This window comes from Podarcis pityusensis (assembly GCF_964106645.2).
Source record: "Podarcis pityusensis genome assembly, chromosome: 4".
NCBI classification, from domain to species: Eukaryota; Metazoa; Chordata; class Lepidosauria; order Squamata; family Lacertidae; genus Podarcis; species Podarcis pityusensis.
This window is the reverse complement of record NC_138027.1, coordinates 27060174-27084939: the sequence shown is the minus strand read 5'-3', so window position 1 is coordinate 27084939 and position 24766 is coordinate 27060174. Positions and strand designations below refer to the sequence as shown.

The window sequence follows — 24766 nt, the reverse complement described above, 5'->3', positions numbered from 1 at the left end:
CATTGAAATCAGAAACATTTTTAGAAACATAAAAATTGGCTTGAAAGAGGGTATCTGCAGAGTAATATTTGGTTTTTCTCTCACTATTTTTTGAAAGGATATTTCTGAAATGTTTTTCTGGACATTTGATGTGCCTATTGCTGCTGCTCTCTTTTTTTCTGACTTTTACAAAAAGGAATGAAATTTCTAGTTTTGATGAATTAGGCTTGGATTAATCAGCGCTTAGTCTATGTACCCTTAGATCACTGCCCTCCCAGATTCTCCTACTGATTTAGCCTTTCCTCCTCCCACAACCACCACTTTTCTCTCCCTGTTCATCCCTAAGCACAAGCCATAATCTGTCTATCTTTTCAAACATAATGTGGTTTAGTGAAACCATTATTTTGTATGCCAAAGAGATACCCAGTCATAAAACATTATGGCAACTACTTAGGAAATTAGCATAAGTGTTCAGATTAAGAATCATGGATTATAGGAAAATTGGACCAATCCCAGCTCAACAAGAAAGAGTGATGCACCTGTGGATTTTCACACAAGAAAATAGATTCTTCAAAACTGATGTGATATATTCTTAGACCTCGTATGAGACCCTTCTTTTTGCAAGCTGGGCAACTTCCATCGGGAGTTACTTCTGCGGAACTGCAGTCCTGAAGTGATGTAAAACAAAGAACAAATGTGTTATTCTTGAGAGGCCAAATATTAAAACATGGTAAAATGACTTTCATAGCATTTATGTGTTTCAGAGTTAAATCTGACAGCAGTGAAACATAACAAATCAAATACAGATGAGAGCAAACGATACTATACATAAATTGGCTTTTATATTGACTGTTCGGGCTATATGCACTGAACAAAATAGCCTTTACCATCAGTCTGACCATGAAAATATAACCAGCAATAGATCAAATGTGTTCATAAACTTTTGGGGAATAGTAACAACATTTGAAAGTAAATCTTTCGCCATTTCAATAAGATTTCCGTGGAAAAATAAATTTTACAATTTTTTTTTGAAAGGTCATATAAATTAGGCCAATAGAAATGAAAAACTCTCTCAAACTTGAGGAGGAGGAATGAAAAAAGAGAACTTTGCACAATGTGAAAGAGAACTGAACTGACTTTTCCCAAATACCCCACCATGTGGAGTGCAGATGCCCCTATACCAGTCACTTGCAAACCATTTCCAATCTTCTGGCAATCCATCATTCTGAGGCACTGGCCAAATTATCATGTCACTTGCAATTTTTCAACAGTCCTAAGGATTTTTTCCCCATATACTCTGAAAAATAAGAAGTGAACAAGAAAAGTTAAATAAGCTTTTTTTCCCCCAAGAGCAGTTTTTAGAAAGCACATTAAAGAAGAAAGATTTTTTTGTGTGGCATAGAAGTAGATGCATTTCCTTAAATCAAGAAAACCATATAAAGAAATGTATGTGTGTGAGAGAGAACCCACACCAAAAACCTACAAGCATGTAAAGCAACTAACTCGACTCAAAGTTCATATTTGTAATATTAACAGATGAATTAATAGCCCCAACAGCTCTTGAAAATATTGTTGCTGTTCCACCTGCAAGGCAATTAAGCGACTTGTGGCACAATCTAGGAAAGATGACAAAAACTGCATCATGTCATCCTAGGTGCCTCTACACTGGGTGTGCTACGAAAACTGCTGTTCACATTTCAGCCCAAGCAAATAGACAACACTGCCTGATAAAGTGCCACCAAAGTTAGGCAGAAAGTCTTGCCTATGGTGTATGTGCCACGGATGATGCAGGTACAATGATGCCCAATCAATTAACTATAGATAGACTGGGAGCTCCTGCAGACATGAACATATGTGCATCTCCTCCTTCCCTTCTTCCCTTCTCTAGTTAGTGATCAGCCAGCATTAGGTGCAAGCCAGACCTCAGCTGTGTCCAATTTATGTCTGACCTGGGCCATTTTGGGGTGGGCAGAAAACTCATTTGATTATGAATTTCATTTCTCTCATGTTAAAATAAACATGCACCAGATCATGTGTATGTGCCAATAGCATTCTGACAGTCAACAGCATGGGCATATGCATGCCACAACCATGTTAGCTCACATTAAACATATATGGGTTGCTGTGATGTGGATTTAAATATGACCGTGAAGTACTTGAAATGCTTACACAGGTAAGGAACTTTCCTGTTATCTGGGTCATATATAAACTGGGTCTTTAAGAAGCTAGTGTAAACAGAAACTCCCTAGGTACAATTCAGTTCAATAGTCTTTTTTGTTCCTCTTGTACTTTGCCATTCAATATTTTCATGGGAGGGCAGATACGCTTTCATAGCATCAACAGCAGAGAAGAGAAATAATAATAAAAACACAGTAATTCTGAAAGGATCTGCATACAAGCAATGCACAAAAGCTAGTTAGTTCAGAGCTAGCTTGTGCTAAACTAAAACCCATTTCATTCTGAAATAGTACGTGAACATATTCTTCAGCTTTTAAAACCAATGTCAAAAACAGTCACAAATGGTGAGCAAAATCCCTACCATGAAATTTGTGTCTTTCCTGTGACAGGTATGTTCTGAGTTGATGTTTTCAGAGAACCTTCATGACAATGCCAAAGTTTCTTTCCTCGCCAGTTCAGATTCCATCAGTGAAGTTCAAAAGTTTTGCGCAAGTATCAATTTATGTTTTACTTACAGTGAACCCAACTTGCCATTCTGTTGCCCACTTACTCAGTTTGGAGCCTTCTGGAGTGGTTCACAGTCCACGGGTTTTACCACCACCCTGAATAATCTGGTGCCATCTACAAACTTGACCAGCTCATTGCTCTCCTCCTAACAATTTAGGAACGTGTTAAATAGCATTGATCCCAATGAAGATTATTGGGATACCTCACTTCTTACTTCCCTCTATTATCAGAACTACTTTCTTGTTCTTTAACCAGTTTCTAATCCGTAAAAGGACCTATCCACATATCCCTTGACTGCTAAGTTCTAAATAAATGCTTTTGGCTATAGACTTTGTTAAAAGCTTTTTAGAAGCCAAGACTTACAATATCTATCAGCTTGGGGTGTCAGTAAGCATGTAGATGAAGGCAAAGAACAGCAAAATATTGGTGAAGTAGGACTTCACGAGGATTGCTTATATCTTTAATAATGGTTTCCATCAATTCATCTGGACAAAAGCTAGGCTAGCTGGTCTGCAATTTTCTGACTTCCCCTAGATCTCCTTTCAAATGCTTAGAAGACCCAATAGCAGCCCAAGACCGTAATTTGGGTGCCTAGAGGAGATAACGCCCCTATTAGCCTTTACCCCTCCTAAAAAGAATACAAGCCTGCTAGCCATTGTTAGAACAGCCTTGCTTGGATTCATCTCCAGTCAGCTTGTCCACATAAGACCACTGACAGAAACAGAGTAAGCACTGAAACAGCAACACTTTCTCCTATCTTTATGTATACTCAAGCTACTTTTAAATATCTCATTATTAAAATCATGTGTTCTAAAACAGGCATAGAACATAGTCCATAACTATAACCTCACACTAGCTTTCAAACCAATTGTGAATCACTATCCTAAAAATGGTGCAGCCAATGGTAATACTTCCACTGAACTATTGGTGTGAAACCAATAGTTTCACAATAGACAACAGCACAAACTATTTTGTAACAGTCTAATAACAAATACATGCTTTTACTTCAGCACTACCTATGGAAATGACTGCTCAGACACTGTTTCAATTAACCAGTGCCCTACAACCTTGATTTCTGGCTGATCTCCAGATTTAGCAGCCATACTGAATACTTTGGCCTTTAACTATCTGGGGCCTTTTAGAAGTGAGTGGGATTTGAAAAATGTATTCCTCTTTCCCCTTGGTTTTAATGTACCTATGTGTGGTTTATTGTATGTTTGGTTGTAAGTTGCTTTGGATTGCCCTGGGCAATATAAAGTGACTAACACATTTAATACATAATAATAATAAATATAGTCTATCTCTGTAGCAAGAGTCCATGTTTATGTTCAGGATCAGTAACATTAAATGGCAATTAAGAAACTTTATTGCTTTTACTATTGTAATTCATTTATTTAACTGCTGATGAATTCTTTCCTCCAAGACACTTAAGGCAGCACAAACTAACTAGTAGACTAAACTAGGTGAGACACAAACAAATAATGCACACCCATGTCAATACCTGACAGAAATGTTGATTTGCAAAAAAGAACACTTGCAGCACCTTAAAGACTAACAAACACACTACATAATAAACTTTAGTGGGCAAAGAGAGCCCAGTTCTTTTGTAAAGATGCAGTTAATACCTTTGATCAGACAAGATTACCATATTAGTAATTCAAGTAGTTATGGACTCAACTGTTGATGGATTCATCCACATGGTTTCAATCACCATTTGCATGAGTGATTGTGAAATGATGTGTCATGTACTGGCAGCAATATAGGTATCCTGGCCATTGGAAAATGTATTCATTTGCATAATACACAAATATTAACAGAGTTTTTGTTCTTTCACCTCACCTCTTCTAGCTTTATGAAGCTAAGTTTTAAGAAATCACCCGCAATTTTCTTTTTAGTTTATATAAAACCAGGAGGTTGCTAGATATCTCATGGTCAAAAAAAAAAGCTCAACAACTTTGGCTGGCCCTCACAAATGTTCACTTCACCAAATCTGGCCCACTTTGAAAAAAGTTTGGGCACCCCTGTTATAAGCAATGTTGCCCTGCCTATTTTGCAGCAAAATACTGAAATGAGGTGAACTGCTCCTTATGCTTCCTTAACATTATGGAGAATTGGGAATCTGAGGTTTATAGAGGTTTCTTTATAATGTAGAAATCTGAACACAGATATTCACAGATTTTGGAGAAAGCCATTGAAATAGTTATAGGTACAAATGAACTACCATCAATAGCATCTTTATGCGCCCCCTTGCCCAGCTTGTCCGGAGTTTTGGGCTGGGTTGCCATCAGTATGCCGATGACACCCAACTCTATCTGTTGATGGATGGCCATCCTGACTCGGCCCCAGACACACTGACCAGATGTTTGGAAGCTGTGGCTGGATGGTTACGTGGGAGCCGGTTGAAGTTAAATCCTGCGAAGACAGAGGTCCTCTGGCTGGGACGGGACGATATGGGATTGGGGGGGCAACTCCCATCTCTTGCAGGGGTGCAATTAGTGCCAGCACCGTCCGTTAAGAGTTTGGGTGTAATCTTCGATACCTCCCTCTCTATGGAGGCGCAGATTACAGCTATAACAAAGGCAGCATTTTTTCATCTCCGCCAAGCTAAGCAGTTGGCCCCTTATCTCTCTTGCCCTGACCTAGCCACTGTGATCCAGTAATCCAGACTGGATTACTGTAACTCGCTCTACGTGGGGCTGCCCTTGAGACTGACCCAGAAACTCCAGCGGGTGCAGAATGCCACGGCGAGACTCCTTATGGGGTCTTCGCTGCGAGATCACATTCATCTGGTACTATACCAGCTGCACTGGCTCCCGGTGGAGTACAGGATCAGGTTTAAGGTGCTGGTTTTAACCTTTAAATCCCTATACGGCCTAGGACCCTCGTACCTACGGGACTGCCTCTCCTGGTATGCCCCACAGAGGAACCTACGGTCTGCAAATAAAAACATCCTGAAGGTCCCAGGCCTCAGAGAGGTTAGGCTGGCCTCAACTAGAGCCAGGGCTTTCTCGGCTGCGGCTCCAATCTGGTGGAACGCTTTGTCACAAGAGACTAGGGCCCTGCGGGACCTGACATCTTTCCGCAAGGCCTGCAAGACAGAGTTGTTCCACCAGGCCTTTGGTCAGGGCCCAGCCTGACTCCCTCCTCTGGCAACCTGCACAGAACTTTGCTTAACGGTTGCCATTAATTTGATTTTAATTAATTTTTATAATGAAATGTTTTAGAATGTTGGATTATTTGATTGTTTGATTATTTGATTGTTGTTAGCCACCCTGAGCCCGGCTTTGGCTGGGGAGGGTGGGATATAAATAAAATTTATTATTATTATTATTATTATTATTATTAGCACAAAGATAGGTGCTTTTACTTCATGTGTGTGGTCAACTGACTTAAGATACAAAACATGTTAGGGAAAAGACTGCAGACAAATTGTGTAAGAAAGTGCACTGTGGATTGCTGCAAATTAGTAAGAAATTAATGAAAAAGTAGTAATGAGTATTGCAAACTGAACAAGTAAACCAAACCTTTCAGCATTTCCACACATCTATATTTGTCATAAGCAAAGCAAATCATGCCACTATTGCTGCTGGGCTTGGTCTGGCTAAAGATACTTGAACTGTTCTGGCCACAAGGATTTTACATGCATTCAGTAAAGAAGATGCCAAACAATGCAATGAACTATGGTTGAACAAACAAATATATATTAAGACCGAAGTGGTCAATGCCAAATTGGAATTAAAAAGCCATGACCTTGCAATTATGTTTCAGTAGAAGACCAGTATTGCTTTGGCCTATGTTGATTAATATCAACTGAAATAAGCAGTAGAAATACCAATTAGTATAGTATTAATAATATTGATACAAGCACTCTGCTGTGGCATGTTCATTGGCTTAAGAACTGAGCTACAATGTATGTACCTTAATACTATAATGATGTTGTTTTTAAACAGTCTGCATAGAATTCTAACCCGCTAGGTACCATGGGTGGACTTGGTCCAGAAAGGCAGCTTTTAAACATTTAAAAAAGAAAAAGGCAACTTTGCATATATCCCAAACTGAAACTGGTTAGTTACAAGAATGCAGAATAAGAGATATGCTTTTCCATACATAAAAGAATTGTTCTAAAGTTTCAAATTTGGAGGATATATTTTAATTAAGGTTAGTAAAACTGAGAAGGCTAGGTTTTTAACTATATATAATGTTGTTGTACAAAAGTACAAATGCTTTGTATATACAACTGTTAACGTTGGAAACAACAACAGAATATAAAATATAGCAATAATTTAAAAAGGCACCAACAGCTATGAAATGCACTAAATGCTATAATATTTCTTTTAGAAGGTCTTTACAGTTCCAAATGAATGCTGGTAACTAACACTTGAAAAGTGCATGCTGTCCAGAAATACAGAGCAGCAGTCATACTATCTGTCAGTACAACAAATAATAGCCCAATCGCTATGAACTGGAACCTGATGGGAGTCAAACTCAGCACGTTAAAAATAAAGGCTACTTACTAACCCTACGCACCATTCCACCTGCTGACACATGCTGGCTGTGGGATGGGACTCTGTGTGTACAAGCATGCATTAGACTGAGCGGGAATCCTGAGCCAATCAGGAACACGTTTCACCTGGCTGAATGTGGGACTGATGCACACGTAGTCAGCAGAAGGCAGGACTAGCTCGTGATTCCCTCGCACATGTTTTCAGCATAGAAGACAGTTTGTGTGAGTGCTCCCAGTACCACATGCCTGCCTGGATTCCTTGGTAAATTGCCTTGCTTTCACCACCTGGTTCAGTATTCCCAGTCAACAACTGAACAGAATGCCAGTATCACCTTTGTATGACGACTTCCACAGATAATATGGCAAAAGGCACCTGATTTTCATTCTTTAACAACTCTGGCTGCAAGTACAATTGGATGGTAAAGCACATTAATAAGGTAGCTAATTTTTGTTAAATGATACCATTATAACAGAGAATGTTTAGGCTGCTTTTCCACTGTAGTGCTTAAGAGTTTGAAAAGAAAACCTAAATTAAGGAATGGAAGTTGTTACGTCTAACTCCTGAGATGGCACATGCACCTTCAAGAGTTGCATGAAAAGAATGATTTCACCACTTGTAGGGGGTGATGTGTGTGTTTGTGTTTAAACAACCTTACTAGCGTGCCAGGAGGAAAAGCAGGTCCTGGTAAAATTCCGCCTTCTGTGCATGTCTGAGGCTTCTGGAACCCAACAGGGCTAAATCCCAGCATATGGTTCCAAGATCCCTCTCAAGATCTGAAGCTGCCATCATCAACCTTAGACCCGGGATCACTCGTCGTTCCGTGGGAACATACCCTCAAGGACCGGCATTTACTTCCACGTTCAAGTGCGTCTAAGCACCCAACATGGAGGGAGGTGCGCATACGGGAAAAAGCGAACCGCCGTCACGTGCGAAGCCACTCCCCACACAAAACAAGGCAGCTGGAGAAGGTTCCCCACGTGCGGGTAAGCAAGCAAGCAAGCCAGACGCGAAAGCGACCCTCTCAGGCCCGCGCTCCCCGCTGCGCGGATGGCTCAGGGGGGACGAGCCGACCGCACCGTCGTCACGTGAGAAGCCGCCTAGACACCCGTGTAAGCAAAAGGTAACGCAAGCGAACAGCAGCGCCGGGATGATCGCAACCCGGGTTGCCACGAGGAGGAGGTGGTAGAGGAGCAGGGGCCGGCGGCTCCCCTTCCCCGCCCGAGCAGGGGAGCCCCGTGAAGCCGTTACTCACCGCAGGGCCCCCAGCGGGAAAGGAAGGCGGGACAGGCGCCAGGGGGAGAGCAGCGGCGGCCGGCTCCTCAGGCGACGCCGCTCGTGCGTTCTTCAGGCCGGCTGAGGCCTTGTAGTGCAGCTTCCGGCGCCTTCCTCTCGAAGCGGCTTCGCGTCGCTCCTCCTTTTCCCTCGCCGCACAACCGCACTGAGGCGGGGCCTGCCGGGCCCGTGTGGGGAAAATGGCAGCCGAGGGGGCGGTGGCGGGAGCCTCCTTCTCTTCCTTCTCGGCTCGCGCGTGGAAGAGGGCCTCTTTTGCTTAGAGAAGGAGCCTGTCAGGAGCCTCGTTGTGTTTCTGGTTGGGGGGAAGCGCTGAGGAGATGAAAGGAGAAAAGTCGACCTTTCCTTACTTCGCCTCATGGCGGGAACGGTTCCCGCCCTTGCCGTGGCAGCAGCTTGCCAGGGAGACATGCGGGGAAGAAGCGGGACAAAGTTCCGCTTAACTGAGGCAGCCGCGCCCAGGATTTAGCCGTTTAAGAGGAAAGGCGAGCGAGGAGGCCACGGTGGGGAAAGGGGACGAAGGCATGGAGAAAGGGGATAGAGAAACGTTTGCTTCCCTCGTGGCACCGCGGGCAGCCGGTGAAGCTGAGCGTTGGGAGATTCAGGACGGATAAAAGGAAGTACTTCTTCATGCAAAAGCTCAGGGTTAAACTATAGAACTCTCCCACAGGAGGCAGCTACGGCCAACAACCTAGATGGCAAGATGAGACAGATTTATGGGGGAGAGAGAGCTATGGATGGCTATTAGCTCTGCCTCCATGGTAGTGCTTCTGAATAACAGTTGCTGGAAATCGCAGGAGGGGAGAGGGCTCCTGTGCTTGAATCCTGCTTGCTGGTTTCCCACAGGCGTCTGGTTGGGCCACAGTGAGAACAGGAGACTGGACTAGATGGACCATCCGCCTGAACCAGCAGACTGTTCTTATGTTCTTAGCTGTCTCAATAGGGCTAGTATAAAATGGAGGTGATTCAGCCCCAAAACCATATGCTGTTTGCTGGTTATTATCTCTAACTTGTACTTTATAGCAGGATGGTCAATCTGGTCTGTAGCAGCAAGCACAACAAAAACTCCCGTGGCACCTTGAAGATGGAGAATAAGTTAGTCCACAAAAACTTTCCCTGTAATAATAAATTTTGGCTGCATTCACATAGCAGTTTGTTCCATTTTCACTAGTTTTCTGTAGCTGTTAATTTCTACATTACTGTATATCTGAGCTTTCACACCATGTGAAAGATGGTTCCAGGACTGTAGTGGAAAATTGTGCAAGTTTAGCACTTATTTCCATATTATTTGCAAATGGATTTTTTTCTGGAAGCAAATAATGTGGAAATGAGCACGAATCTTGTCCTATGTTCCACTATAGTTCCAGAAGTGACTTTTATGTCATGTGAAAGCTCACATGTAATGTGGAACTTAAAAGGGAAAAGGCATGAAAATAGAATAAACTACTATGTGAATGCATCCTCAGTCTTTAAGGTGTTACAAGACTTCTTGTTTTTATATCATTTTATGTGCACATTTATGTAATTCCATATAAATGCTAGCTAACTTGAGACACATGGTTTAACTGTGAATTCCTTTGTTTCCAGATTAACCACAGACCTAAGCAGATGCAAACCACTTAAAGTCTCACCCAGGAAATAATTCTCATTAGAAGGTTGGAGGTTAAGTCATTTATAAGAGTTCTTCCACAAAGAGAGATTGTAAGTTTTGTGGTGTAAAATGTGTCAAAGATTCTGGTATCCTGTTTTAAAAATACTAGACAAATCTCTTTCCCAGTGATATGGGGCAGAACATTTTTCCATTTCATAAGCTCATTAGTAGTAATGAATGGGTGCAAATTGGCCAGGGGTTATATTTTAAGGATGTACATAGCTGTAACATTTCAGGGATAAATCTTTATCTTAATAGATATACTAATGGAGTTACACCTTGTTGTGACTTTGTTTCTATGTCATAGTCTGCAAATGTTATTGCCTTTCCTGATTCTCCACTAGACTGTCTTCATGTGGCCCATACCTAAAACCAGTCAAGCTGTTGATGAAGAATCTGTATATGTGCATGAATGCATTTACTGTATACGAAGATCTGACCCTTACTTTTACATTACCTCAACACTGTACCTTAGGGTGGCTCCTTTTTCTTGAGTGCATTCTAGTTTGAATACAACCAGCTTCCCCTGGTGTGGAGATGAAGTGAGGGGAAAGCAGTTCCTATTGTGCAGTTGTGGGCACTTAGTGCCTATCAGAGAAAAGGGGACCATTCTAGCATGATGTTTGCCCACTCAGGTGCATGCATGATAATGTGTAAATGGATTCCTGTTTTATGTTACTACTTGGCAGTAGTTGATTTTTAGATTCCAGGTCCCCACTTTTCCATATCAAAACTTCCAACTACTCTGAAATATCTGTATAGGCAGATTTTTCTTGAAGAAAAGATATGATGCATTTGAGGGACTCTTTTGAGGATACCTGCCAGAGATGATGGGTGTATGCACATCTTTGTATCAGAGAGTCAGTATGGTTGAGCGGTTAGAGTGGTGGACTAGGAGACCAGGGTTCAAATCCCCACTTGGCCATGAAACTCACGAGGTGACTTTGGGCCACTCAGTGACCCAGTCTCAGCCTACCGTACCTCACAGATTTGTTGTGGGGATTACATGGGGAGCAGGAGAACCATATCCACCACCTTAGGCTCCTTAGAGAAAAAGGTGGGAAATAAATAAATGCCAAGGGGGTGGAGGGCATACCAGTGTAAAAAAATATACATTGCCCATTGCCTGGATTCTATACCACGATCTCTGCTGATCTGTCAGCAGGAAATCTAAACGAATCTAAACCAACCCGAACCATACCTCCTCTGCACAAGAGGGTGTTATAAGCAGACATGGGGTAACCCTGCAGTTTGCAGGAGTACAGAAAATATGTGGGGAGAATATTCCAGTAATAGCTTAGTGAAGGCTGAGCATGGCTAGTACCCATGAAATGCTGACTGACTGGCTTTTTTGGGGGGGGGGATCTGACAGTTGTGGGGGAGGCGGAATGGAGTGAAATGCCTGGATAAGAAGGATGAAGGAACCCAAGAATAGCCCTGCTGGGTGAGGCCAATGGCCTACCTGCTCCAGCATCCTTTTCTCATAGTGGCCAACCAGAAGCCTGCAAGCAGCACCAGAACACAACAGTGCAAGGAAGAAATGCACAATATGGAAGGAGTAGAAGGAACCCACACAATGTCTAGATAGGTCATTTCATGTTTCACACTGAGAAGCTATTTATAAATATTGCCAGGGATGGAAGTAAGAGCTGCCCAAAACAATCCACTGAGAACTGTGTGTGCTCAGTGGGCACAGACTGCTGACTGAACTTTTGGGGCTGAGGGAATGAAAAACCAGAGGGTGGGGAAATGGAATGGAGTGGCTGGAATCCTGAACAGAAGTATTACACTTCAACGCTATATTGTCTGCTTGTATATACTAATAGTTGTCAAAACCTAGACCCCAAATCCCAGGAATCAGCTCTTATTGGTACAAATGGTGTCTAAAGCAAACCCTGCCAGGTAGTACACTGCTACCACTCCTTAAGCCCAACCAACCTGGGCCAGGAGACTCCCATAGCTTACCAGACACCTCTAAGATTCCAGAGAAGCAAAAGTTAAAAACCAGATTCTCCTTCCTAAGTCTTAGGTTACCAACTTACTCAGTGTCATATAACCAAGAGGTTAGGGCCTGATACAGTACCAAGACTTTACCTAAACAGACAGGCACCAGTTTTAAATGAAGTGGGTTTATTTAAAAGGGATAGGGTAAAAATGAAGTAAAAATAGTAGTAGTACAAAGCTACAATGGATCCCCAGGACCTGTCAAAAGGCTTGGTAGCTAGAAACTTCTGGCTCTGGTCTGTGTGCATTCTCACAGACTTCTCACAGCTGAAATCACTTCCCGGTTAGCCTGTTATGGCTTTGGCCTTGAAGCACAGTAGCACAAGCTAGCATAGGTGCTCCAACTTGAAACAATTCCAGTTAATGGGGGAAAATGCTTGCAGAGACCAGCTTTTACACAGGCTGAAGTAGGAAAGCCATTTTCTTGGCAATAAGGCATCTTGGTTCTGAGTGCTGGTCCTTACATAGCCAAAACAATAAAATCCAAGTACAATGAAGAGTTATTAGCATGTTTGTGGGGAAACCCTGAGGTTGCAGAAGCAGAAAACAAAAAAACATTAAGAGGGGGAGTAAATGGGACGCGGATGGCGCTGTGGGTTAAACCACAGAGCCTAGGACTTGCCGATCAGAAGGTCGGCGGTTCGAATCCCCGTGACGGGGTGAGCTCCCGTTGCTCGGTCCCTGCTCCTGCCAACCTAGCAGTTCGAAAGCACGCCAAAGTGCAAGTAGATAAATAGGTACCGCTCCAGGCGGGAAGGTAAATGGCATTTCCGTGCACTGCTCTGGTTCGCCAGAAGCAGCTTAGTCATGCTGGCCACATGACCCGGAAGCTGGACGCCGGCTCCCTCGACCAATAAAGTGAGATGAGCGCCACAACCCCAGAGTCGGTCACGACTGGACCTAATGGTCAGGGGACCTTTTACCTTTAAATGGGTGTCCCCCCTCTATAAAGAGTTCAATAAGAACTGAGTGTGCTCAGTGGCAGCAGAACGCTATCTGATGGGGGGTGGAGGACACACAGAAAACAGTGATGGAATGGACTGAAATATTGAACAAAAGCACTCAATAGTTCAACATTCTGTTGCAGACCCAATGTAGTTCACTAACATGTTTTGATGAACTGGAAGTACTCCAACCAGAAGATTTATTACTGTCTGCCTCAGTAGTCCTAGTATACAAACTGCCTAGATGGTTGTCTTGTGTGGTTAAAAAACAACAGTTAAAAAGCGAAGTACATGTTTTATTAATAAACATAATTAATTGGAGACTCTTGTTTCCTTGTAAGCGTTTCTAGCATAGGAGTAGCAACAATCTTTTGATAGACAGTGATGGCTCTGTGGTAAGTATTGACAGGATGCTTTTTCCATCTTGATCACACAAAGGCCATATCAAAGAAAAAGCAGAGGAGGACAGGTAATAAAGAATGCCTGTATTTAAGAAAGTAATACTGTATTCTGAAGGTGATTGTTTCATGTGTATGATCTCAATGTGTGCAAACTATAACTAGTAAACAGTGTGATTCAAGAGACTACACATTGGAATAATAAAATTGAATCGAATTATCTACCACACAGGATTTTTTTGTAAGTGAAACTATTATTGACTAAATACAGTTTTATCTGTTTTAAATATTTTTTCTTCTCTCAAAAACACAGACAGCAAAGTTAACAACAACATGAAAAAGTGGATGTAATTTAAAAATCCCTATAAATTTATTTACATTAAAAATAATACTCCTTCAGCTAAAATCTGTAATCCAGAGATTAAAATTGATACTGATTCTCCGGCCATCACTGTCACCACAGCCTGTCTTCTCCTCGTTGCTATAAAACAGAATTTCACAACAGGCTTGATCTTTATTGGCAAGAAGGTATTTAACATAAGTTTCCTCTGAGCGGGTGTATTTATTCTGTTTCAGAACTTGAAATATAGGTTTGAATGTGCTTAGCAAGTTTCATTTAAAAAAACCAACTACAATACATTTCTATCTTTATCAACCTGACACACATGGTTCTCTCCTCAAAACAACCATGTAATGTAGGTTAGGCAGAGTGAAGGTGAATAGCACAAGTTCAGCTTCATATCTAAGTGATTTGAACCCAGGTCTTGCAGGCCCAAGTCTAACCACAACACTAAAGAAAGATGCTGCATTACAAACAAATATTGCTGAATAATTAACCAAGGCTTGACATTGCTTACCCAACATACTATAAACATAGTATAATCAGATTTAATATTGATTAGCACAGCAAAAGGATTCTTGGAATTTTTAGTTTCTTCTGCTTATCTATATACCGTATGTGAGAAACAATTTTGCCAATAATCGCTCATTATGCCATTTGGAGTTGTGTATGTCATAGTGAAGAGTTGCAAAATTCAAGGCATTTGTACATAACAGTTTTTACCAGGAAATAGACAGCAAAACAACCTTTGGTCAAGTTCAGGTACATATTATTATTTCCAGTGTCAAACTTTCATTATTCTGGGGGCTATAAATTTGGCAGTGAGCAAATTAAGCATTTGCTCCCTCCTAAATGGTCCAACCACGCTGTATGCTCATTGGCTTTCAGGTTTCATGGAATTTTTAAAGTGTCAGTTGGGGATGTGGAAATGGTAAGAGGAACTGGTTTGCTTGAGTTCCTAACATGTCCCTAAGCAGCTGAGTGACAGGCTTGCTGAATGGAGGCTTTGACAATTCTTAGATTAATCCCTACTGCCAAGCCAGTCTTTACTTCTTTTGTGGTTTGGGGTATTTTTCAAAGAGACAGACAGATGCCAACAACAACTAGTGAACCTGAACGGCACTTGACTTCTTAGTATGTACCAATACAGTTTCCAGACTGGTTTATGATATTGCTACATTGCTGTGCATTTTATCAATGACCAATAATTGAATTTATAACAAGGCATTGGTGAAAGTGCAGAACTTGACAAATGTTTCAGGTTTGTATTTTCAGTGGCTTGCTATTTTCTGGTAGGTAACTCGTGGAAGTAATGATGAGAAACTGTTGTCATCTCTTGAGAACCTGCCCAGTAATGTTCTACTGCATTCAGCGGTTCACCTCTCTCTTTCTTAGTTGTCTGTATCAGGGACAGGATCTGGAAAACCTGGTGTCAATCCAGACAATACTGGAATAGAAGTTTGTGGTAATACCCATTTATTGAGTTCACCAATAACATAGCATTCAGGCTCCTTAGTTATGTAGGTTTGCAGTTTGGGGTGCTTCTGCATCCATTATTGTACACAGACTTTCTGGAAGTGGTGTAGGTTACGAGCTGATAAGACTGAATCTATAGTAAGGATCAAAGGCAGAACAATAATTATTCATGCCTCTTTAACCTCTCTAGACTTCATGATTGATTACTTACCCCTGAAGGCTGTACAAAGGTTGCAGTCACACATCCCCCCCCTCAGTAATTGCTTGAGAATAGTTCTACAGACAAAGTATCTTTCTCTAGTCCACATTAAAGTCCCTGCAGAGTAACTTCCAGAAGGAAAGAATCCAAAAGCTGCAGGTAGTGTGGTCATACTTTGACCAGCCATACCTTGGTTAGGGCAAGTCAAAATGTCACAAAGCCATATTTCAAGTTCTTCATAACTTTTCATCAGGTTAGCTGTTGAGCAAACTGGATAGGGGAGGGGTGTTTGAAGACGCTGGACATGTATAACAAGCTTAAGACACAAACTTTTCCTGCACTTCAACTTTGTGATATTTTGTGTTGTTCTAATAAAGTATTACAGTGCTGTAACATTTGGGTGGTTTTGTACAGTTTTTGTTTGCTTCACGGGATTTTGAAACTATGTAAATGATCTGACAAAGGGAATTAACATTTTTGAGCAGCGGGGTGAGGAGGGGATGATAGACCGTTGAACCTTCTGTGGGGTCTATACGGTGGAGTGCACCTCCAGGGGTAAAGTCAAACTACTGTGTTAGCAGTGTGGGCAGTGTGTGTTGCATTTATATCCTACCTTTTTCTCCAAGGAGTCCACGGTTCACCCCCCCCTCAGCTAATCCCTACAACAACCCTGTGAGGTAGGTGAAGAGGTTTGACTCAAAGGTCACCCAGTGAGCTTCAAGACTTGAGTGGGGATTTGAACCCAGAGCTCCCCAGGTCCCAGTCTGATACTCTAACCACTACACCACACTGGCTTCCTAGAGTTCTTATGCTCTTGGGCAGCTTTATAAATTTAGTTGGTAAATAAATATGGGGAAAGCAGAATGTCCTTACAGACGGATCTGAAATATTTTCCTAGGAGCTTGAATTTGTTTTATTCTGGATGGTTAGATTGGATGTTTTAATATGTTGTCGACCACTTTGAGATGTTTTCTTTAAAATGTAAAGTGGTATAGAAATGAAATGAATAATAATAATAGTAAATTGTATGGTAAAAAAAATGGCACCTAGACATTCTGTTAGGTGACCGTAACCTAACGGTCTAGTCCAGGGGTCAGCAAGGTTTATCTTGCCTGGGCCAGATCGGTCCCACAGAGATCCTTCCTTGGGCCGGATCGCATGCATGCACACAATTTTCGGTGTCTGTGCATGCACAGATGCGATTTTTGGTGCCGTGGAAGCAAGTCCCTGTGCTGCACTGCGCCGGTTCAGTGCCGCACGCGAGCGGGCAACTCTGTTCAGGGGTGGCTCGTGGGCTGGTCAAACGACCTCCGCAGGCCGCTTCCGGCCCATGGGCCTTAGGTTGCTGACCCCTGGTCTAGCCCAACCCCCTGCAATGATTCCTGCATTCCAGGGGTTTGGACTAGACGACCCTTCAACTCTGTGATTCTGTGAAACTTGGTTTAAGATGCCATTTGGCAGTTAGCTTATATATCTGAGTTTCTAACACTGCCTGGAATCGGAGAAAAAGACGGGATATAAATAAATATAATAATAATTACGCTGGAAGCTGTCATCCCCAAGGCAACTATTGTCTGCACTGACTGGCAGCCGTCTAGGGTTTCAGGCAGGGAATCTTTTCTAGCCATATCTGGAGATGAGGTGACTGAGCCAGAGGCGATGTGGAGACAATGTGGGGAGCGATAGGAACACTGTGTGTGTGTGTGTGTGTGTGTGTGTGTGTGTGTGTGTGATGTGCAACAAGCTGAGTGACCTGCCTTGCCTTTCAGGGATGCTGGTGATTCGTGTGTGTGGCATCGGCCAGGCTCCCCCAGAGGCAGGACTCCTCTCTCCACAGAACAGGTGGGCAGTTAACCAGCTCTCTGCCCTTGCTGCTGTGTTCCCAGTAGAGCATGAGACTCTTAATCTTAGGGCTGTGGGTTCGAGCCCCACGTTGGGCAAAAGATTCCTAGAGTGCAAGGGGTTGGGCTAGGTGACCCTTGTGGCCCCTTTCAGCTCTACCGTTCTATGATTCTATGACATGGGGGCAACTGGCTTACTTGGACAGTACCAATGTCCACCTAGCATACCTGCCCTTTCCCAGTTTCCAAAGCTGAAACAGCAAACCACAAGCCTACACTGAAGGAGTGTGGTTCAGAGAAACCCACACTGTTTGCCACGCTTTAGCTACCCTGAGCATAGGAGCCAATTCCTAGGGGCCCAGGTCATAGAAACATAAGAGTTGGAAGGGACACTAAGGGTCCTCTAGTCTAACCCCCTGCAATGCAGGAATCTCAACTAAAGCATCCATGATAGATAGCCATCCATCCAGATGTAAAACAGATCAACGTTTGACTTTTAGAAGACATCTGAAGGCAGGTATAGGGAAGTTTTTAATGTTTGATGTCATATGGCCGCCAGGAGCATATAACACTGGTCCTAAAGGATATTCACTGGCTCCCAGTTCATTTCTGAGCACTGTTCAAAGCACTGGTGATTACCTTTCAAGCCCTAAATGGCCTTGGCCCACTATACCTGAAAGAGCATTTCCACTCCCATTGTTCATCCCAGACACTGAGGTCTTCCTCTGAGGGTTTTTTGGCAGTTCCCTCACTGCGAGAAGCGAAGTTACAGGGAACAAGGCAGAAGGCCTTCTTGATAGTGGTGTTCTCCCTGTCAAGGAGATAAAGAACTATGTAACTTTCAGAAGACACCTGAAGGCAGTCCTATATAGGGAAGTTTTTAATGTTTGATATTTTACTATGTTTCATATATGCTGTAAGCCAACCAGAGTGGCTGGGGCAACCCAGTCGGATGGGCAGGGTACAAATAATAAAATGATTACTATCCCAGCACCACTAATGGAGTCTGCCTTTTTCCTCTAGACGTTGCCGCTGCCATCATGAGTGGGAAGTCGCTGCTGCTGAAGGTCATCCTCCTGGGCGATGGGGGTGTTGGGAAGAGCTCTCTCATGAACCGCTACGTCACCAACAAGTTTGACTCGCAGGCTTTCCACACCATCGGCGTGGAGTTCCTTAACCGGGACCTGGAGGTGGACGGGCGCTTGGTGACCCTCCAGATTTGGGACACGGCCGGGCAGGAGCGCTTCAAGAGCCTGCGGACCCCCTTCTACCGGGGGGCCGACTGCTGCCTGCTGACCTTCAGCGTGGACGACCAGCGGAGCTTCGACAACCTGGGCCACTGGCAGAAGGAGTTCCTCTGCTACGCCAACGTGAAGGACCCCGAGCGCTTCCCCTTTGTGGTGCTGGGCAACAAGGTGGACAAGCTGGAGAGGCAGGTGATGCCCGAAGACGCCCGGGCCTGGTGCACGGAGCACGGCAACTACCCCTACTTGGAGACAAGCGCCAAGGACGACACCAATGTGGCCGTGGCCTTTGAGGAAGGTGTGCGGCGGGTGTTGGCCGTGGAGGAACAGCTGGAGCGCTGTGTGCTGGGCAGTTCCATCAACTTGCATGCCAGCAGCAAGGCAGGCTCTTCCTGTTGCTGAACAGCCAAGGGGGTGGGTGGGAAGGGCACGTCCTGGAACAGTAAAGGCCTGTGGGGGTCGGGCTGTAGGCAGAATAGGGGCAGGGGGCTTAGATAAGTGTTCAAAATCCCCATGCACCAGGCATATTTTGCGACTGGTGCCGGTCCAGTTGCGACCTTCTGGAGATCTCTGGATGCCAGGTTGGCGATGAACAGCTCCATCTGGGTGGTCCCTCCAGCTTTCTTAAGCGGGTCAGCAGAAGAGTTTATTTATTGCATTTATATCCCACCTTTTTCTCCAAGGGGTCCACGGTTCTCTGCAATTCAGTTAATCCCTACAAAAACCCCGTGAGGTAAATGAAGAGGCTGTGACTGACTCCAAGGTCACCTGGTGAGCTTCAAGACTGGTGATTTGAATCCAGGACCCCCCCCCCCAGGTCCTAGTCTGACACTCTAACCACTTCACCACACTGGCTTCCTAGAGTACTTCTGCTCTGGGGCAGCTTTATAAATTAAGTCAGTAAATAAATATAGGGAAAGCAGAATGTCCCTTAGAGAAGGATCTGAAATATTTTCCTGGGAGCTTGAATTTGTTTTATTCTGGATAGTTTTATTGGATGTTTTAATGCGTTGTTGAACACCTTGAGATGTTTTCTTTAAAATGTAAAGTGGTGCAGAAATAATAATAATAGTAATAATAATTTCATTTTTTAAAACCGTAACCTAGATTTAAGGTGCCGTTTAGCTTATCTATCTGAGTTTCTAACACTCTTTGAGACCCATTGGCTACCTTTACCTGGTTTAGCTGGCCAGTTGAAGCTGTTCCTGGGATGTGGCCGCTGTCACATGCTGACAGCTTCTAGGAGCCACAGGTGAGAGCTGAGTGCAGAGTGGGGACCCAAGGTAAACCTATACATAGGGCCCCACCTATAATTACCCTGTCTGTCATTTAGGAAGGCAGTGGAGGCAAGGACAACAAGAAGGGCTACTCTACTCAGGCTGTCTCCTCTGCCACCCTCCTCCCTGGGCAGGCAGACACTGTATGTGAGGGAGAAGGAGGAGAGAGATAGGGACAATTGGACTGCCCCCCTCTCCTCCCTGCTCCAGTTGGACCACCCCCTCTCCTCCACAGGGCCAATAGACACCATATTCCCTGTGGGAGTGACAGGGAGAGTGGGGGAAGCAGGGATAAAATCTGGGCCTGCTCCAGTTGAACTGCCCCCTCTCTCCCATAGGGCCGAGGGACACCTGTGAGAGAGTGGGGAGGCAGGCAAAACAGCATCGGGGCCTGCTCCATTTGGACCCCACACCACCTCCCACCATCACTAAGAGATGCAATTGCAGTCAGCCTGTGGCATTTCTGTTCAGGACTCAAATTTATAAAAGATAAAAACAGTAGTCCATTCCAATAGCCATCGTTGGTGATACTGCCAGCTTTCTAGCTACATAATCCTAATTTGATATGCTAATTTAATGCCCATAGTAGCATGCTGCTTAATTCACACTTAATCAGAACTGTGGGTTTTATTCATCCACAGTTCTGATTAAGTCCAAATTTAATAGATGGGAATCAAATTTGCTGATTAATTCTAGTTCGCCCAGTTGAGACTCCTACTGCCTTTTTACGGCTGAAGTAAGGTAACTTAGAGTCAGAAACTGTGTCCTGGAAAGCTAAACATTCTCCCACTAGTTTCTGAATGCTACTCTTGTTGGTTCTTATCAATGCAAGCTTATGACACAATGCATACATAGGTTAGTTTTTAAGGTGCTATAACATACCAACATGGCTGCCTTTCTAGAATATGTCGTTTCTGAGGATTGTGATAGACAGAAATATTTTATTTTATTTATTTATTAATATATTTTTAATAGATAGATATGTATGTGTATTTGTCCTTTGTGCACCCTAACTCAACACAAGACTTTGCTGGGCAAGAAAGCATGGGGTCTCACATGTGGGAGGAATTAGGAGAGTCAAGTGTTTCTCTAATGTGCCACAGTGCTCAAAATGGGGTTTGTCATTCGTCCTGCAGTGAATATGTCAGAAAGGCAGGTTGCCTAGGGGAAACTGGGCAAAGCAGAACTCAGACGATCAAAATGAGACCAACTCTGCATTGTAGAGATGTCTGCAAACATGACATGAAGACTGGCAACATCAATCCCGCCATGTGGGAATCTCTTACAGACCACAGTGCCTGGAGACAGGCAAACAGGTCGTGCATCTGCAGCAGTGACCAGAGGAGGAGTGACCGTTGGAACGAGCACAAAGAGAAGAAAGACCATGATGCATTTGCAGCAGCACAACCTGATGCCTTCACCTTCCTCAGCTGCAACAAAACATCTCTCCCATATCAGCCTCTACAGCCACAGCAGGTGCTGTAACTCTCCAGTGGCTTGACTTCATCCCCAAAGGTGTACTTCGTTGTCTCCCGAGACAGAAGGTTGTCAGCCTCCATTGCCTCATGAGGCAGACGGAGGTTTAGGTCACCAATAGCAAGTCAGGATGGGTGAGAAGTTCAGGGTAAATCAACTCTGCTGCACCCTAGAGCCGTTCCATTTGTCCTGCGGTGTCCCCTCCACACACAGCCTCTCCTGCTGCAATTAGGCTTGGGGGGGAAAGCATTCTATTTTAGATATTTCCTGGGTGGGGTCCTGTTTCAAGGGGGACCTTTTTTTGAGGGCATGTCTAGAGAATGAAGGCTTAACTCCACTGGCCATTTGGAGCTGGGGCTGATGGTAGTTGGTGTGCAACAACATCTGGAGGGAACCACATTGGCTCCATGTTTTAACTAATGGATTATCTGCAGGGCTGTCTTTACTTGATTTTTTTCAAACTTTACTTGGTTCAAAGCACGGCAGCCCAGCTGCTACCTGGGACTTGACTTGATGACAGCCTCCCCCCCCCCCCCCCAATAAGGCTCAAATATATGAAAAGCAGTTACACACACACAGAGAGAGAGAGAGAGATGCATGCCAGCCTAGTGACTGAGATGTGCATCAGAAGTCATTCTTTAGGTGCTGTCATAGGCAATGGTATACCTAGGGGTTGGCCGGGTTGGCGTCCACTAGGGGCAGGCAGGCAGTCTGGTGTGGGTGGGTGCAAAACTCGCGCCTCTCTGCGCATGCTTCCCAGGCCACTCTTTCACTTCTCTCGGTGCCTGGGCAAGGTGCGCAGGCTCCTCTGGGTGCCTGGGCGGAGGAATCCGGTCATGCAAGGGATTGGGGGCACCAATACTGGTGCCTACCAACTCCCCAAGGGAGCCTAGGTATACTTCTGGCTATAGGGTCGGCTGGTGGCAACAAGAAAGAAGGCCTTGTCTTTCATTGGGAGTTGTAGAGCTCCCACCCAAGGAATGTTATTAATTTATTTAATTGGATTTATATCCCACCTTTTTCTCTTGACAAGCTCAAGGTAGCATACGTGGTTCTCCCCCTTATTTAATCCCCACAACAACCCTGTGATGCAGGTTAGGCTGAGGGGCAGTGAGTGGCTCAAGGTCACCCAGTGAGTTTCATGGCTGAGGGGGGAGTTGAACCCTTCCCAGGTCCCCATCCAGTACTGTAACCACTAAACCACATTACCCAGTGTCACCATTATTCTCCTTTGGACTCTGGGCAAAAGTCAGTTTGGTTTGCCCCAAGCTATCAACACTTCTTACTATTTATTTGCTGAAGGGTATTTTATTGGTGTGAACTACTGCTTGCTTGTATTCCCTTCTCTGTTTTAAATGCTCTGGATATAGTGGAAATGAGGATATAATTCTTACTAAATTAAATTAAAACCTCTAAATAAAATGCTAGCTGTAACACTGTTCCACACTGTTCCTGCATCTATGTGGACATGCCAGTTTGCAGGCTTTAGTTTAGTTTAAATGGTGCAGATTGTATAATCCAATTTGGTTTACAAAGTAACGTTCTCTCAGATTAAAAGCAGTACCAGCACTCTGTTCTGCTACTGACTCATTTCCCGGCACCTGGATTTCCATAAAGTCTAGCATCGTCGACTACGGACTTAAAATGTATAGGAGGTATTTCCTTATCTAGAATTCCATTTAATGAGAGAGCAGAAGCTTAAAATGAGAGCAATCTCCACAACAAATGGAAATAGTATGTGATCTTAGACATTTTGAAAAAGATTTCTGATAAATTATAGAGATTCCTCAGTCTTGCCATAAAATAGGGCCAGAGAGCTAAGAGCACATGTTGGGGCTTTCCGAGCATGAGCTAGTGTTATACTACTAGACTGAGTCCTGATGCTTTCTGAGTTGAACCATTTTGACTGCCTTTTCTGTACATGGAAGTAAACCACATTTAATTTGAGGCTATTGCAGCAGGTTACTGAAAAACCATTCTGGAAGGCCCAGCATATCCAGCTCTGACTTATTATTGAAAAGAGCTCACCTCACAATGCAACAGGTACATGTAAGTTACAAAAGTTTTGTAGCAAACCTAAGCATTACATAAGAACATAGGAAGAGCCTCGTGGATCAGGCCAATGGTCCATCTAGTCTGGCATCCTATTCTCACAGTGGCCAACCTGATGCCTGTGAGAAACGGGAAAGCAGGATTTGAGCCCAGGGCCACAGATACTAAGAAGCACAAAGCTTTACTTTCAATGAAGATGGTGATGCTGCACCTGGTGGATTTCTGCCTGACAGGCTGTTTTTAAAGGTATGGAACCGCTGTTCATAAAAGAGCAACCTCAGATTCAGCTTTGGCATTCAAAAGCATGTTTATCGCACGGAAAACTTTCTGTTACAGGGTAGTTTAATAAATATAATAATAAATAGTGACTAATAATGTAAACTCTACTTGTTTTAATTGCAATGTTTTTATAACCTGCCCTGGGACCCTTTGGTAAAGGATAAGCTAGAAGTATAAATTAAATTTAAAAACACGTATTATCTCTATCACTAACTTATGTGAACGACAAGTTCTCAATATTGGATTTGCTAAACATTTGCTAAACCCATTCCATACAGGGATTGTAATGTTTTATATTGCCCCAATTGCATAGTAAGTCCCTAATATCACTACTAGTTCCTAAGAATGTGGGGTGCTAGTATAAAGATTCTGCATACAGTTAGGATATTATACATAGTGATTAGCTTTGAAATGTTATGTTTTATTTTTCACACAGGAGCCAGGGTGAACCAATGGTAGTATAGTTAAAAGTAAAATATTAAACTGTTGACTAGTATTTAGAGCTTTGGATAATTGGAAGTAACATATTGAGTATAGCTCCATAGACAGTAACTTGAGGTGGGCTGTCCTTCAAGGTGTATTGAAACCCTATCATAACATAGTGGAAAATGGCAAAACCAAAATATGGCTTGTATTTTAATATAGCAAAATGTAATAACATGATTTTAATGCCTGCTATTTTGCTTCTTACTGAAGAATTGGATAGAATGCTGCCTACTCACATTCTCTTGTGTCTGTGAAAGGCACAGATTTGTGTATGTCTTCTTTGAAAGATAGTGGAAAGACTAGCAAGTGAATGTGGAATAAGCTGTAGCTGCAGTTCTACTGTTGGGCAGTAGTGTTAATATTGATTAAAAATACTGGCTTACAATATATTACCATGGAAATTCTGTAGTTTAACTATGAACATTATCACAAATAGCTGATTTGTGATATCGGACAAGCAGGATCCGATTATGAATGTCCTATAAAATTCAGACAATGTTTCCTGTGTGTTCACATCATACTTAGAGTTCACTTCATTGTAAAAGCTTGCTGTGGGGTATTCTTGTAAAATGAATGTGTAAAAAGAATGAAGAAAATGTATTTAGAGGAATAATGTGTATTAAATTTCTATAAGTCTCTT

General features: G+C 43.3%; 1 protein-coding gene, 1 long non-coding RNA gene and 1 pseudogene across 16 annotated transcripts in view; 1 reads left to right on the top strand and 2 right to left on the bottom strand.

Moving 5' to 3' along the window:
• USPL1 (ubiquitin specific peptidase like 1) overlaps positions 1-8552 on the bottom strand; it is an 18127-nt gene extending 9575 nt beyond the window's left edge. Inside the window, exons 1-3 of one of the 2 annotated variants that reach the window (XM_081004085.1) lie at positions 8422-8552; positions 1117-1276; positions 519-647 (exon numbers count right to left, since the gene is read on the bottom strand). In XM_081004085.1, coding sequence (XP_080860211.1) covers positions 519-647; positions 1117-1203 — 216 coding nt within the window. In that variant the 5' untranslated portion in view covers positions 1204-1276; positions 8422-8552. Of the gene's footprint in view, positions 1-518; positions 917-1116; positions 1277-8421 lie in introns of those variants that run through there. The other variant, XM_081004084.1, reaches the window with a different exon arrangement.
• On the top strand, positions 6003-24766 carry LOC308476530 (ras-related protein Rab-9B pseudogene; annotated as a pseudogene). 13 transcript variants are annotated; one of them, XR_013991626.1, is made up of 5 exons: positions 6003-6097; positions 6132-8289; positions 10047-10160; positions 17241-17313; positions 18336-24766. The product of XR_013991626.1 is annotated as a ras-related protein Rab-9B pseudogene (transcript). The 13 variants fall into 13 exon arrangements; XR_013991632.1 differs by adding an exon at positions 13400-16227 and having other exon boundaries at positions 6014-8289; XR_013991628.1 differs by having other exon boundaries at positions 6014-8278.
• LOC308476561 lies at positions 16503-19781 on the bottom strand. The gene is made up of 2 exons (XR_013985956.1): positions 19660-19781; positions 16503-16544 (listed from the first exon to the last, which is right to left on the bottom strand). It is a non-coding gene; the product is annotated as an uncharacterized lncRNA (long non-coding RNA).